Source organism: Cyclopterus lumpus, chromosome 8, assembly GCF_009769545.1.
Source record: "Cyclopterus lumpus isolate fCycLum1 chromosome 8, fCycLum1.pri, whole genome shotgun sequence".
Lineage (NCBI taxonomy): Eukaryota > Metazoa > Chordata > Actinopteri > Perciformes > Cyclopteridae > Cyclopterus > Cyclopterus lumpus.
The window spans coordinates 20,016,187-20,029,907 of record NC_046973.1 but is presented as its reverse complement, the minus strand read 5'-3'; the positions used below and the strand labels follow the sequence as shown (position 1 = coordinate 20,029,907).

Below are 13,721 nucleotides of genomic sequence, written 5' to 3'. Positions count from 1 at the left end.
TGACTGCAAATAATTTTATACTGTGAAGTGGAATAAATTGTTTAATTCAATCTTTCACCTTGTTGTCTGAACCTACGACCTCTACAATTTAATTACGAAAGATTCATTTTTCTTTGCGATCGAGGCTGATTCATTTGACTTCTGCATCTTAAATCAGACCAGACAGACCAGAGTTCAGACTTTCGGTGGTGAAAAATGACAATTTGAACCGGTTTAAGGCCTTGACACACGGGTAGCATCTCCCCCAACCCCCCTGCAATTAACTCGCACATCAATATATTTTTGGAAATGTTAAAATAAGTAGTTTCACATAAAATGTTGATATTACGTTAATGTACGACCACTGAGGCTGCGCGGTCCAAACCAAGACGGCACACTTCCTCCTTTCAACCTCGACGAAGGCGGCGCGTACCGGAGGGAACTCAAATGTCCGTCTGCCCAAATCTGTTCAAAACCCTTCATTGAAATACGCAGGTGAGTATTTAGAATTCTTGTGACGTTTATTTGTTTTACGCCCTCGATGGAAAAAGATCTTTAGTGGCCACAAAGGCTATGCAACCCTTTAAATGTTCCCCTCAATCTTTAGGCATCGCTGTGTCAGATATAGGAGACAAATAGAAACAAATACATATATATCGAAAAAGTATATATGTGACTTTTTTTTTAAGCATTCAACTTCACATGAATGCCACAAAAAATGAGAACATATGAGTGTAAAGGAGAACTTTTATACTGGAAAGATGCCTCGGTACATGTCTCCTCATCTGTCCACGGAGCAGCTCGCTCAGTGCAGCTCTGAGATGGACATGATGAAGACTGACAGCTAAAGCAGAGACTTGCCCCGGAGGTGTTTCTCACTGTTTTGCTATCAGCTATCACAAGTGTGTGTGTTTTGTATTCATTGTATTAAACATATAGTCCAATAAAAGGTGTTTTTCTATTATCAAAGATTTAACTGTAAAGGTCAGCCACAAATGTTATTTGGGAAAAGAAAACCCGAATCGGATCCTTTCCGTATATGTTGGGCAAAATATAAAAAGAACTTCTGTTTTCTTTTGAGCGCTGTACCCAACAGACTCAATCAAGAATAAACGTGAAAACGATGATGGAAGAACAGCAACAGGAATTAAAGACCTTATGACTTCATGTTCAATCTCACAACTCGTTGACATCATTTGAAAAGCTTTAAGTTGTTCTTTTTTTTTTTTTTAAGTTGTGGATTATATGATTCTTTTCAAATGTTCAGTTTGCGCTTATGAAGCAGAACGTAATTACAGGGTCAAAACATCACGTTGAAATGAAGCCTGTCATCGAGTTCAGGTAAACCTCAATTAAATCCAAAGATGCTATTATAGTAAATAAAAACAAATCATCTTCTTCCATTTAAAACATCAAACAGTTAATTACCCATTATAGCATCTATTCATCTATTCAGCTGTTAACATGTTCACCATTCTCCAGAATATTTCTCCTTGGCTTAATGTCAAATGTTTAAATGGGTTAAAGGTCACAAAAAAGGCTTTTTATAAACGGTGCAATCTGCAAATCCTTCAGTTTGTCATAATGTCCCCGTCATTAGTTTATGAATAGTCAAACGTTGCTGTGGCTTACCCTCAACAACCACTTTGTTGTTGAGGGTAAGCCACAGAATGAAGGACAGAAATAGACTTTGCAGAAAGAAACGTAAGTTGTTTTTTTTCCGAGTTAATGGGAAGCGAAGAGAGACTTTGCACACGTTGTGAAGGTAAGAAGGCAGATCTCAACGCAGCGCTTTAGTTTGAACAAAGTATCGAAGGCTGGGGAAACCAAAGTAGCATCACACTTCAGAGACCTCAAAACGTCACGCCAGCTGAAACAGGAGTTTGTTCAGGTTTCACACAAAGTTGTATTTGTGTATCACAGTCGGCACATAACTAGGCTGAGTATCTCCATGTGAAATCAAATAATGAGAGGAGTACTTTTTGCAGTGGTATTCATTCATTGACCCTTAAAGCGCTCATGAACCTCTGAAGGTCGTATGGAAGAGTGTATGTGATGTGGTTTTCAGTTCCCTGGCATCGCGTCTGAGACTGGACCTGCTAAAAGTCCTCCAGGGTCTCCGGAGGCAAATAAATCCTGCTATAATTCTGCAGGCTAACCTGCCAAAGCATGACATGCATGAAGAGGATGACACACACACGGAGATCATCTAAGCCTCGGTTTTATTTCCCACGCCCACATGAGTGGATGCAAAATCGGGACGAAGATCTATTGTACTCCGTGCAGGATTTTCTCAGCAGCAACCCGACTTGCTTAAAGCGCCTCAAAGTTCTACGTGTTCTCCAACCAAAGTTCTACGTGTTCTCCAACCAAAGTTCTACGTGTTCTCCAACCAAAGTTCTACGTGTTCTCCAACCAAAGTTCTACGTGTTCTCCACTCAAAGTTCTACATGTTCTCCAATCAAAGTTCTACGTGTTCTCCAACCAAAGTTCTACGTGTTCTCCAACCAAAGTTCTACGTGTTCTCCAACCAAAGTTCTACGTGTTCTCCAATCACCGCATCCACGTTGTTAGAAAACGATTCACTAAAAGCAGCTCTGCCTTGATTTCCATCTTTGTGAGAAACCAATGGAGCGTTGCCACTATAAGAGCTTTTCTAATTTAACTTGCGTGGCGAATAACAATAACATCACGATGAATAGAAAAGTACTCGTAGACGCATGAAGACGCTCAATCTGATTACAGATTACAGATCATCAAAGAGTCCCGTGCATCCGGAAAGTAAATCTGAAATCTACACTCCATGCATTAGGCTAAAAAAATGTAAAGAATATAAATGTTGCACTGCAACTACACTCTAATGTTTAGGGTGCATTTCAAGCATCTGAAGGGTAACAGCACATTTCTTATGTTTTTTTTAACTCAAAAGTGAATCCTCTGTTGTAAAGTAATAATAAAACATACATAAGTGTGTGTGTGTGTGTGTGTGTGTGTGAGCGTCTCACCGTGGGCATCACGGTAGTAGGCATGAGTGACACTGCGGAACCGCTCCTGTCCAGCCGTGTCCCAAATCTGCAGATAATAAAAGAGAAAGGTAATCACCGAAAAGAGGAAGACGTTTCTTTTTAATCTTTTTAATAAGCAAACTGTTTGCTCAGCCATCTCGCTGGAGCTCATTGTGAAACCCTCTTTGATTAAAGTCTGGAATATGGAAATGCGATATGCAGGACTATTGAATAGTCCATTGTTTAATGAATTCAGCATTGAAACAGATCTGTACTCGCTCTGTCCACTTCAGGGCAGTAAACAGCAAACACAACATTGACCTTAATAAAAAGGTAAGCATAAAGGCAACAGCAGACATTTTCCTTCCATTTATGCTGGAAAGGTAGCATACATTAGGTTTATCAACACAAAGTCAATTAGAGTGATGAGAGTGAACACAAAGACTTATGTTGATAGCTGTAAACTAAAAAAAAAACAGGTAAGAGATGCTAAACAACAAGAACAGGTGATTTATTCCTATAAAACAACCCTTTTTACATAACACACAGTCATTTGATTAATTGGTAATACAGTATAACACATTAATTAGTTCAGATTTAGCACATATTGTATTTATTTGTTCCCCAACATACCTACTCTCATTATATTGAATAGTAATCAGCTGTGGTTGGTCTCAAGCTCAATGGAATACGGCTAATAAAGTATTTTTCATCGGGCAAAACAGTCTCTCCTCAAAACTGGGCTCCAATATTAATGTCATGTTCTTTACTCCTTAGCAGACATGTGCCTGGACCTTCTCTTCATCTTTCTCTCTCTGAGACGTTTCAGCTTTCTTGCTGGCTCTGTCTCCAGATAACCCCCCCAGGGCAACCCCGCCAGGGCATCCACCCCCCCCCCCTGGATCCAAGTGGCAGTAACAAAGGAAGAAAAATATCTCTCCCTCTCTTTATTTGTAGGCTGCCTGGTGACTGTGAGCCAATTAAACCCAAATGAATACATTACAGAGCAAAGGCCTGCTCCACCAGCCTCCGTCAACCCCCTAATTCAGATCATTAGGGATGATTCACATAATTACTAGCTCTGTGAGAATATATCAAACAAAAAACACTCTTGAGTTGTTCTATGAATACATTAATTTGCTTTTAGAGGCTTTTTTTTTGCATCAAGATCATTGATTTCCTCACGAAACAAAAGCTAAAAGCTCAAATGGTTTCTTTTCTCAGAGGCAGGTGGTGATGTTGCAAACAGGATCTGACAGGTGGCTACAGTGCCACAGGGGTTATGGCCTGATTCTTATTCGGCAAACACCTTTCTCTCATAGAAACGACGAAGGAGCAGTTGTTGATGATCGCCAGGATAAATTGAAGTTCTTACCTGGAGCTTCACCGTGACTCCATCAATGTTCAGGACTTTATTCTGGAAATGAAAGCAAGAAATCATAAGTGACAGTGTCTAAATTTAAACACGTTTTCCAACGCGAAACGAGTTCTTCAGGGTGTTGGAACAACAACAACCACAGGTGTGGGTGTGCATCAATGTGTGGTCAGACACCTGGATGCACACTCTCTTCCTTTCATCAAGTAGACACACTCTCTCCTCTCTCTCCATCAATATTGCACGTCTCCACATTCCATTTGGCCTCTTTTGATGAAGCCTCGCCTTCTTTCCTCCAGAGGATTAACCCCGTCTCAGGAAGACATTGCTCTGATCTCGTGCTTCAATCTGCCCGACCACACAGCAGAGGGATGCTCAGCCAAATGGACGTGCACTTTCCCAGGCCAGAGATAGATGCAAAACAGGTTAAACGAACTGCCATCCAATTAAATTCAGTCTGAATGACGGCAGGAGTTGTTAAATGTTGTTAAAATCATCGCTCTCTTCCAGATATTGCAGTACAAATTGGGCCGACGAGTCCCTGTTGCCCATATGCACACCTGGCCTAAAAAAAGAAGTAAATCAGCTCTGAGGTATGAACCTGCTCTGTGACCTTCACAGGTGACCTTCACCTCATTGCGCAACGCAACTCCTGGTCAAACAACTGGAGGACGATGAATAATTATTTCAATCATCGATTGATTAATAATCAATTTGTTTTTAGAATGTCAGAGATTCAAATGTCTCTGAGCCTAAAATATATCCCATTATCATAAAATCTATTTTTTACCAAATGCCCTTTTCTATGAGCTGATGGCTGCTGTAGAAAGAAAGGAGGTCAAGATGTTCCTCATATAGGCCTTCAGGTAGGCCAGTGGTTCTCAAACTTCTTCTGTCACGCCACAGTTTGGTGGAAGAAAAATGTTCATGACCCACCGCCCCAACAAAATTGTAAAAAAAACAAAGGTCCATAACTATCCTTTTCAAATAATGGAATAAAAAAAAAAATTGCAATTGCTTTCAAGTAAACCAGATTACTCCATCGGAAAAACACAAATAACATGTGCAATCAATAGAACAATGCAAATCAAGTTATATCTGTGCAATAAAATAATAATATTAATAAAACTAAATAAAATACAGAGTATTACACTGCATATCTTTTCAAAACAACAATATCAGTATTAGTGGCTGCAATGAGCCGGCTTTCCACTACAAATCTTGTACAAATCTTGTACTTGTATTATGGGAAGTTCTCAATAAAGTTCTTGAAATAAAGAAATTCTGCATTTCCCACTGCGCCCCACCTGTAATACCACTGCGCCCCACTAGAGGGGCGCGCCTCACGTATAGGCCAATGTGGATAACGACACCTTGGTTTTCCCCCAACATCCTCCACTGCAGACCGTCTAAGAGGCAGGAAACGATATTCAAGCCCCGACAACATGCTGCTGATCTGCCAGCAGAGCTCATCTAACAAGATACGGTCTTTGTTGACGTGTTTGCTTGATTTACCTCCACGGCAGTCACAAAGGAGGAATCTCATGCATATTCACAAACAAGTCAAGCTGCAGTTTGTATCAGTCGCTCTGATAGGAATCAGCGTCTCAAAAGACTTCCTCCCAGTTGTTGTTGCTAAAAAAGAAAAAATCCCAATGTGATCGGAGGCTTCATAAATATTTAGTGATCCAGAAAAAGAGACTCATGATAGCACCGTGAGAATTTTGGCTGGTTAGTCGGACTTGATTACACTGATAATCATGTTGAATTTGTTAATAATAAGACGGGTTTCATGAGCACCGAGAATGTGGACCGAGCAGGATAAAAAAGTATCGGAGCAGCTTACAGGACTAAGTCTACTGTGGAAAGATGAGGGAATTAAGGTGCTGTAGATTAAAAACTGTCAATCACACCGTCTCCCTTTTACTTTCATAACTTCTTCAAGCTTCAACATCTTACAGCTCGTCTCTGCGTGGTTTCAGTTTACATCCGAGAAGCTCGCACCGCGTTCGGGTCAATTTCATTTCCTGAGCAAATCACCAAAGACCCTTCAAACAGAACACCTCTTCAAACACAAGCGGCTCTACTTACAAGTCAGACACTGGATTTGAGAGCTACAGTATGTCATCTTCCCCCCCGAGAAGGAACACGCGGGATGAGGTGCAGTCAATAGGCCTAAATTACTCCAACAGCCCTTCGCAGGGATCCTAAATTACAAATGCACACGGAGCTTCCAGAGGGTCCGTGGAGTGTGAGCCGATAACACATTAATGAGGTGTGAGGCAAAGAAGAAGAGCACGATGGCACAATGAGGTAACGGTCGAGACGAATTCACTGTACTGATTAAGACAAGAAGGAGGAAAGAGAGCCGGGCTCTGCGTCGCCGTTCCTCGATGTCTTGTACGGATGCGTGGCCTCAACACGGGCGACACAAATCAAAGCAATGAGGGGAACTAAGTTAGGAGCTGAGGGCAAGGAGAGAGGCGGGGCTCCGCTCTGCAGTCAGCCCAACGCCCAGCTGTGAAATGCTGACTCAGACATATACACACACTTCTGTACCCACTCATTCAACCTCGTTCTGCAGAAGGGCGCTGATCTCACCAGTCAAACTCTATGGTGGGCATTACAGTTTTTTTTGTGCCATTTTATAGATATATTTCATGATATACGGTGGTACATTTTCCTGAAACTCAAATTGTTAAAATTACAGGATGGCAATTTGAAATGTTTTCCTAGTTTCTAAGTCAATTAAAAACCTATAAATTAAGATCCGTCTTCACATCTGCATGCAAAAATCCTGTAAATCCCAAAATCTGCTGTATTCAAAAGGTCAAACATATTTCACACCGATTATAAAGCATTACCAATCCTCGCCACTCTTGTGCACATATCTGGCCATTCAAGCATGCCTTCAGGATCTTCAGCCCAGATTCAGATCATAATTAGCCTTCAAATGTATACGTCCATGCCTCAACATCAAGTGGACATTATAATTTGATGTCAGGAAATTGAATGAGGCCAAAGATTGAGTACCGTATTTACTGAACCAGAGGGCCAACAGTAGCTCGCAGCCTGCCTCCATGAAGCTTATGGGTGTTGTTATATGAAGTTATTATTATTACATTCACACAATGAGAGAATTAGAATATTTTTGATGTGATGAAAGCAGGTAAATAAAGCAGACACTTTCACGTCTGTAATTTAAGAGGTTGATTAGAGACATTTCATTTTCTAATTGCCTCATCATCATTGTTTAAATACGGCCTCTCCTCACCTTCTCTCCTCTTCTCCCTTGTTTCCTGGCTACAGCATCATGACACATACTTTCACAAATACTTGAATTTAAGATGCCCTGGGTATTCTGAGGGCAGCACCATAGATCACATGACACGAGACCCAGACACAATGCCATCTGCAGACGCTCAGGGATCCGTTCGCTCCGGGCTGCTGGCTGACCTTTGCTAATGTGGCGACATTGCTTTCAAAGGGGCGATAATTGCCTGTTGGAAACGCTGAAAATAAATGAAGGAAATACGTCTAAATACTTTTTGGTGTCGTGTTTTTACTTTGTCTTTGACGCTTAGGATTTTACATCATACTCCTACTGTACTTTGATATAAGTTGTGGTGGAAATGCACGGTCAAGAAGGAAGGTGCTGTGTTCCCCTAAAAACACGTTGGACTGCGCTGTGAGTGTAATATGACACGAGACCCCGTTATTGACTTTTTCACTTGGGTGACCTGGCGACGTTGGAAAAAAAAAAAAAAAAGAGACTATTTGTAAGAGCAGAGGGCCTCAGGGCCCTTTTCAAAGAGACAATTGCACCGTGTCAAAGACACATCACTTCTATGATACCACAGCAGAGGCTCATTCTCTCTCTCTTCGCTCTCAGCGCAGCACTTTTTATTATTTTGTACGTCGGTCCAGAATAAACGCAGACCTCTCCAAAGAATATCTGCATTTGTTACTCTGATTTATTACAGTGTTTCTCAATTTCTGGGATATGTTTCTTGAAAGCGTGACACACTTTCTCAAAATCATAAACCAATCAGAACAAAAAGAAAGAAGAAAGAAAAACGCTACTTAACAACAGCTTACATCCCATCCATCTAAATCAAATCCACAGACCATATAAACTAATATTGGCGACATTGATCCATAACACACAAAAACTGCAATTAATCAGGCTCAGTATAATCTGTGGCGCTTTGGTTTTTTATTAGCTGAATACATTATTTGAGAGTTTTTTTCTTTATACAATTAAAATGTATTAAGATGGTTCCTTGTTTATATCTGCTTGGTCATAATGCACCGTTAGTATTGTTTACAATTGATTCATTATTATTATGATAACGTCCTTTCACAGTTCCAGCTGTGAAATGAGTTTGTGAGACGACACACTTACGATAACTCGGACACAAAAGGAAATTCAGTCCAGCAAATTGTGAATTGCATGAGCTCAACTGGCGGCATCCAGCTTGAGTTATGGATTACTTGATGTAAACACGCGGTTATACTCCTCGTCTTCTGTTTCTCGGTACAGGTGTGTCTGCTGATCAACTTACCATTTCTAATCTTTCATTAGCTTCCTCCAGCCCTGCTCCCGTATTCCAACAAGGCACTTCCCTCCTCTTTCATGTCATGGTTAAATATTCATGGTGCTCCTCGGGGCTCGCCTCCATAGGTCTCAGTGACATTAGGGCAGCAGGTGGCAAAGCTGCTTTTTTAAAATTAATTACAAGCATCTCCAGAGGCGGAAGTGAACATCCGATACACACAATTGTACACATGCATGTACACACATTCACACTCACATAGACGGAACTCAATGTTGACAGCTTTTATTAATGACTGAGGCTTGTATATCAACACACCAGAAAAGCTCAGCCCTAGTTATAGAAATAAACATAACAATTATACTTACAATCCAGAAAGATGGCTTAAAGTTAAGGTCACTTATATGTGTGTGTGTGTGTGTGTGTGTGTGTGTGTGTGTGTGTCCAACTGTGCCTCAGGCTCTCATTGGAGCTCCAACTTCCTCTTGATTCAATTCGGATTTTCAAGCAGGAAAAAAACAAAACATCACTGCCACTTGATGGCGTGATGAAGCTTGGCACTTTAATTGCACCCACTCAGAGAAGGCAGGCTTGGCAGGTGGGAGAGAGTGGATAATGGAGAACTCAGTCAACCACTAACTCTACGAACTGGAACTATTTATAAATATAAAATGTACGGAAGCTGGAACGCGGGGGGGGGGGGGGGGGTCAGACAGACATGGGCGAGGCGATGGTCTGTCAGTGACATGATGGCACGATGAGGAGCTTTCAGAAGAAGAAGACGTAATCACAGAGTCACAGCCTGATTTTTATAATGGGTCCTTTATCGTCCCCTCACATGCCAGAGCTGCCTCTCTCCGTGCCGTCTAGTGTTCCTTCTCTTCTCAGTGCTCACTCTGTAAAATGTGCATCAAAGACACTGACAGACTCATACATACATTTCTCTCTGGAACCACATTTAAAAGACTCAACATGCAAGTCGTGGCTAAACACGGAAACCATGCGGTATTTTTAGACTTCCAGTTCTTTGAAGTCCAGCAGGCACAATATCTACAGGCAATCACACTCTTTTCGTGTCCTCAGCATCAGGAAACACTCATCTATAATATCAATGAAGCAATAATTCATTGGATCAGCCTTTTGTTAATAGACTTACCAAAGCAACAACCTCGACCTCACTGCTCCGGTCACCATCTCAATTTTTGACTGCCGCTGATCTACAACGTCAATAAAAAAAAACTGCAAAACGTTATATTTGTACAGGAAGAAAATCAACCGCTGGGTAATTAAAATGAAAAGTGTGCAAATAGTTTTTTCCAACTGAGCAGCAGTACTTATGTGATGACTAACGTCCACTTGTTGCATGAATAACTCTGAATGACCTTGTGTTTGTCTGAATAAAGACACTTTCAGACACTAAACACACACTTCAAATGTAAACACATTTTCAGCATGTTTAGCCACTAAGCTGTTATCAATGCTTAGCATGATGGGGTCAGCACAGCATGATGGGGTCAGCATGGCATGATGGGGTCAGCATAGCATGATGGGGTTAGCATAGCATGATGGGGTCAGCACGGCATGATGGGGTCAGCATAGCATGATGGGGTCAGCATAGCATGATGGGGTTAGCGTAGCATGATGGAGTCAGCATAGCATGATGGGGTCAGCATGGCATGATGGGGTCAGCATAGCATGATGGGGTCAGCATAGCATGATGGGGTTAGCGTAGCATGATGGGGTCAGCATAGCATGATGGGGTCAGCATGGCATGATGGGGTTAGCGTAGCATGATGGGGTCAGCATAGCATGATGGGGTCAGCACAGCATGATGGGGTCAGCACGGCATGATGGGGTTAGCATAGCATGATGGGGTTAGCATAGCATGATGGGGTTAGCACGGCATGATGGCATGATGAACAACAAGATTCACTCGTTTTGGAATGAGCTTTGCCAACCTGGCGTTTCTCTGCGCTATATTTGCATTTTCTGGGGAACTGATCTAGTGGAAAAGAAATGCAGCCTTTAAAAAAGTACAATTCAGAGCTTTATAAAAACAGTAAATTAGAAGTGGGAGGTGTTGGGAAGTCTGCATTATGAACATTAAATGCAATTTCTTAATTAGAACAGTCTGTCACCAATGAGCTACGATTTATTTTTGATATTTTTTTTAATGGAGAGTGGAGATTTCTGTCTGCGTTCGCATTGCTTGGATAATAAGACTAGACATTTTTTAATAATTCAACAGTCTCAATTCGACTTATGAATCAATCATTGCAGAGGGCGACGAACCGGACCGGTCGGGTTCAACAAAGACAATGAAGGTCATTGGACAAACACGCCACCACAATGCCTCAGGAGCTGCATCAGCTTTATGCTTCATGAATGTAGGTGTCCTCTTTTTAAGAAAGCAGATCCTTCTATCAGAGGGACTTGGCTTTGGTTAATGAGCTGTCAGTATGTTGCTATGCTGACCCCATCATGCCATGTCATGCTCACGGTATCGGAGGCTCAAGGTCAAAGATGTCTAAATGTATTTTAAATGCTTCTTATAGTGCCCAAATGTATCCTCACATCAAATTTCCTAAAAATCAGACAACTGAAACGTTGATGTTGCAGTTGCCTGATTCATAGCCCCCACCCCCGCATACATACTAATCACACCCAAAAATAACATCAGAGGAAAGTGAAAATCTGAATCAATGTGGCTGTCGGTTATGTGTGAAGCGCATCCGGCTGTGCTCAAAAAGGCAACTTTCATTCTACGGGCTTCAACTCCAAGGTGTGACGCTTCTGGTCCGACTGGTGGCACACGGGGGTCAGAATGTGTTCACGAGCGTCGATGGGAAGCAGAGAGTGGCAGGTTTTTCCGGGATATTACAAGTATTGATATGTTTGTGTGTATACGTTGTTGATTGTCATCCTAGCATGCGGCTAGAAACAATAATCCTCACCACAGCCGGCACATTTGCTCTCAGATCGCTCATAAAAAAGTATTGAGGGAAATGTCTGACTACAAGTGAGAGGAATTAGTATGCCGGGTGTGATCCATGTCTCTTCAGGGACATTTTATGAACCCGTCCTCGATAGTGAGCATGGAGTAAATCATTGAAGAAGGGAGGCGGGGCTCCGCCGTTTTATAGTTCTTGGGCTGCAGAGTGTGTTCTGTGATACCCGGCTGTTTGAACCTGTTGTTCAAATATTTCAGTCTGGAGCACAAAGGATTGGACCAAACCAACAGACTCAAACTGTCACCCCTAAAAGCTGAAAAGCCCAAAGTTTGATCAGAATCAGAACCTTTTATTGCCTAGCATATTTTCACAGCAATAAACACAGAATTGAACGTGTGGCTGTGAGGTCTTGGTCCTGATGGACCTGCAGCCTCCTGCCAGAGGGAAGGGACTCAAACTGTCCAGGGTGAGAGGGGTCGGCCACAGTCTTCAGGCTCCTTGAAGCGAACAAGTCCTGAAGGGACGGCAGATTGCAGCCAGTCACGCTCTCAGCAGAGCGAATGATGCGTTGCCCGGTGATGGAGGTGAAGAGGATGGACTCGATGACGGAGGTGTAGAAGTGCACCATCATCGTCTTTGACAGGTTGAACTTCTTCAGCTGCCTCAGTAAGCAATGACGATCTATCTCCGGCCATCATTCCAACCAGCCATGTTTTTAGTGGTTGCATAAGAGGTCTGTCACTCGGGGCGCAGTAGACATGACTGACAGCAGCCCCCTTGTCTCTCAGTGGAGGTGAGAAGTGCCGCTCTTCTCCCCACCATTGCATTTACATCAGCTGAGGGATCTGAGGGATTGAAAGATCTCTTCTCTCGGGTGTTACGAGGCGAGGTAGGTTGTGAAGACGGAGAGAGAAGGAAAGGTTGTTTTTCCACCTCGTCGGAAATGAGGGGAAGGCTGGTTGAAGCAATACTGTTAATCTAAACATCTTTCATTCATGCTGTGATTTCCTTCTTTTGCATTTCCTCCTCTTAATAGAAATGGCTCTGCCAGCTTTGTTTAAAAAAAAAAAAGAAGACTTTAAACGCAGCAATGGAGAAAGAATTCTCCATTGCCAGTAATGCTTTTCAGTAAATAACATTTACAGCTTAGATAAATTAAATCGACTGCCCTCTTCCACTCTTTTTAACTGTGAGATTTAGTTGAGAATTAGAAAAAAATAATAATAAAAAATAAAATTTGCCTTCAGGCTATAACTTTTAAAGGAATAAACAACACATTGCACATGTTTTTTGAACGTATGATGGATGTAGAATTACAAGATGGAACATTTATATTGGTCCCTCAGTGTGTGAAAATCATATTGCTCAGTTCGACTGACATAACATATTGAAGTGTTTGACCTGATAGCCATGTACGCTATTATATACTTTATATATATATATATATATATATATATATATATAAATGTTGTTATACTCCAGTCTGCAGGAGTTCAGCACCAAGGACAGTTCCACCCGCAGTCTGTAGTTCTTTGCTCATTAGTTTTATGGAAATGAAAGTACATTAGCTGAAAGAAACAATATAAATGAATAGTACACACACAGTACATGGTAAAGAGTAGGTCTGGTTCTATACTAACAAATCCCATCAAAAAAAATCAAACACAGTAATGAATTGATCCAATTAAGAATAATGATCTATGTAGCCAAAGCTTTATCCTCTGTACTATAGAGCTGAGTGATACGGACGAGGTGGGTGGGGGCGTTGGAAAGTATTGGTCAAATGACTAATACTTTGTTTATTTTAGTCTTTTCACACAAAGTAGGAACAATATTGAATATTGTTGAATGTCTT

At 41.6% G+C, this 13,721-nt stretch overlaps 1 protein-coding gene across 1 annotated transcript in view; it reads right to left on the bottom strand.

Annotated features, from left to right (window-relative positions):
- The window catches only part of LOC117734684 (ras-related protein Rab-26-like), a 28,939-nt gene that overhangs the window by 10,347 nt on the left and 4,871 nt on the right, over positions 1-13,721 (bottom strand). Inside the window, exons 3-4 of the mRNA XM_034538920.1 lie at positions 4,360-4,401; positions 2,985-3,051 (exon numbers count right to left, since the gene is read on the bottom strand). Coding sequence (XP_034394811.1) covers positions 2,985-3,051; positions 4,360-4,401 — 109 coding nt within the window. The remainder of the gene's footprint in view (positions 1-2,984; positions 3,052-4,359; positions 4,402-13,721) is intronic.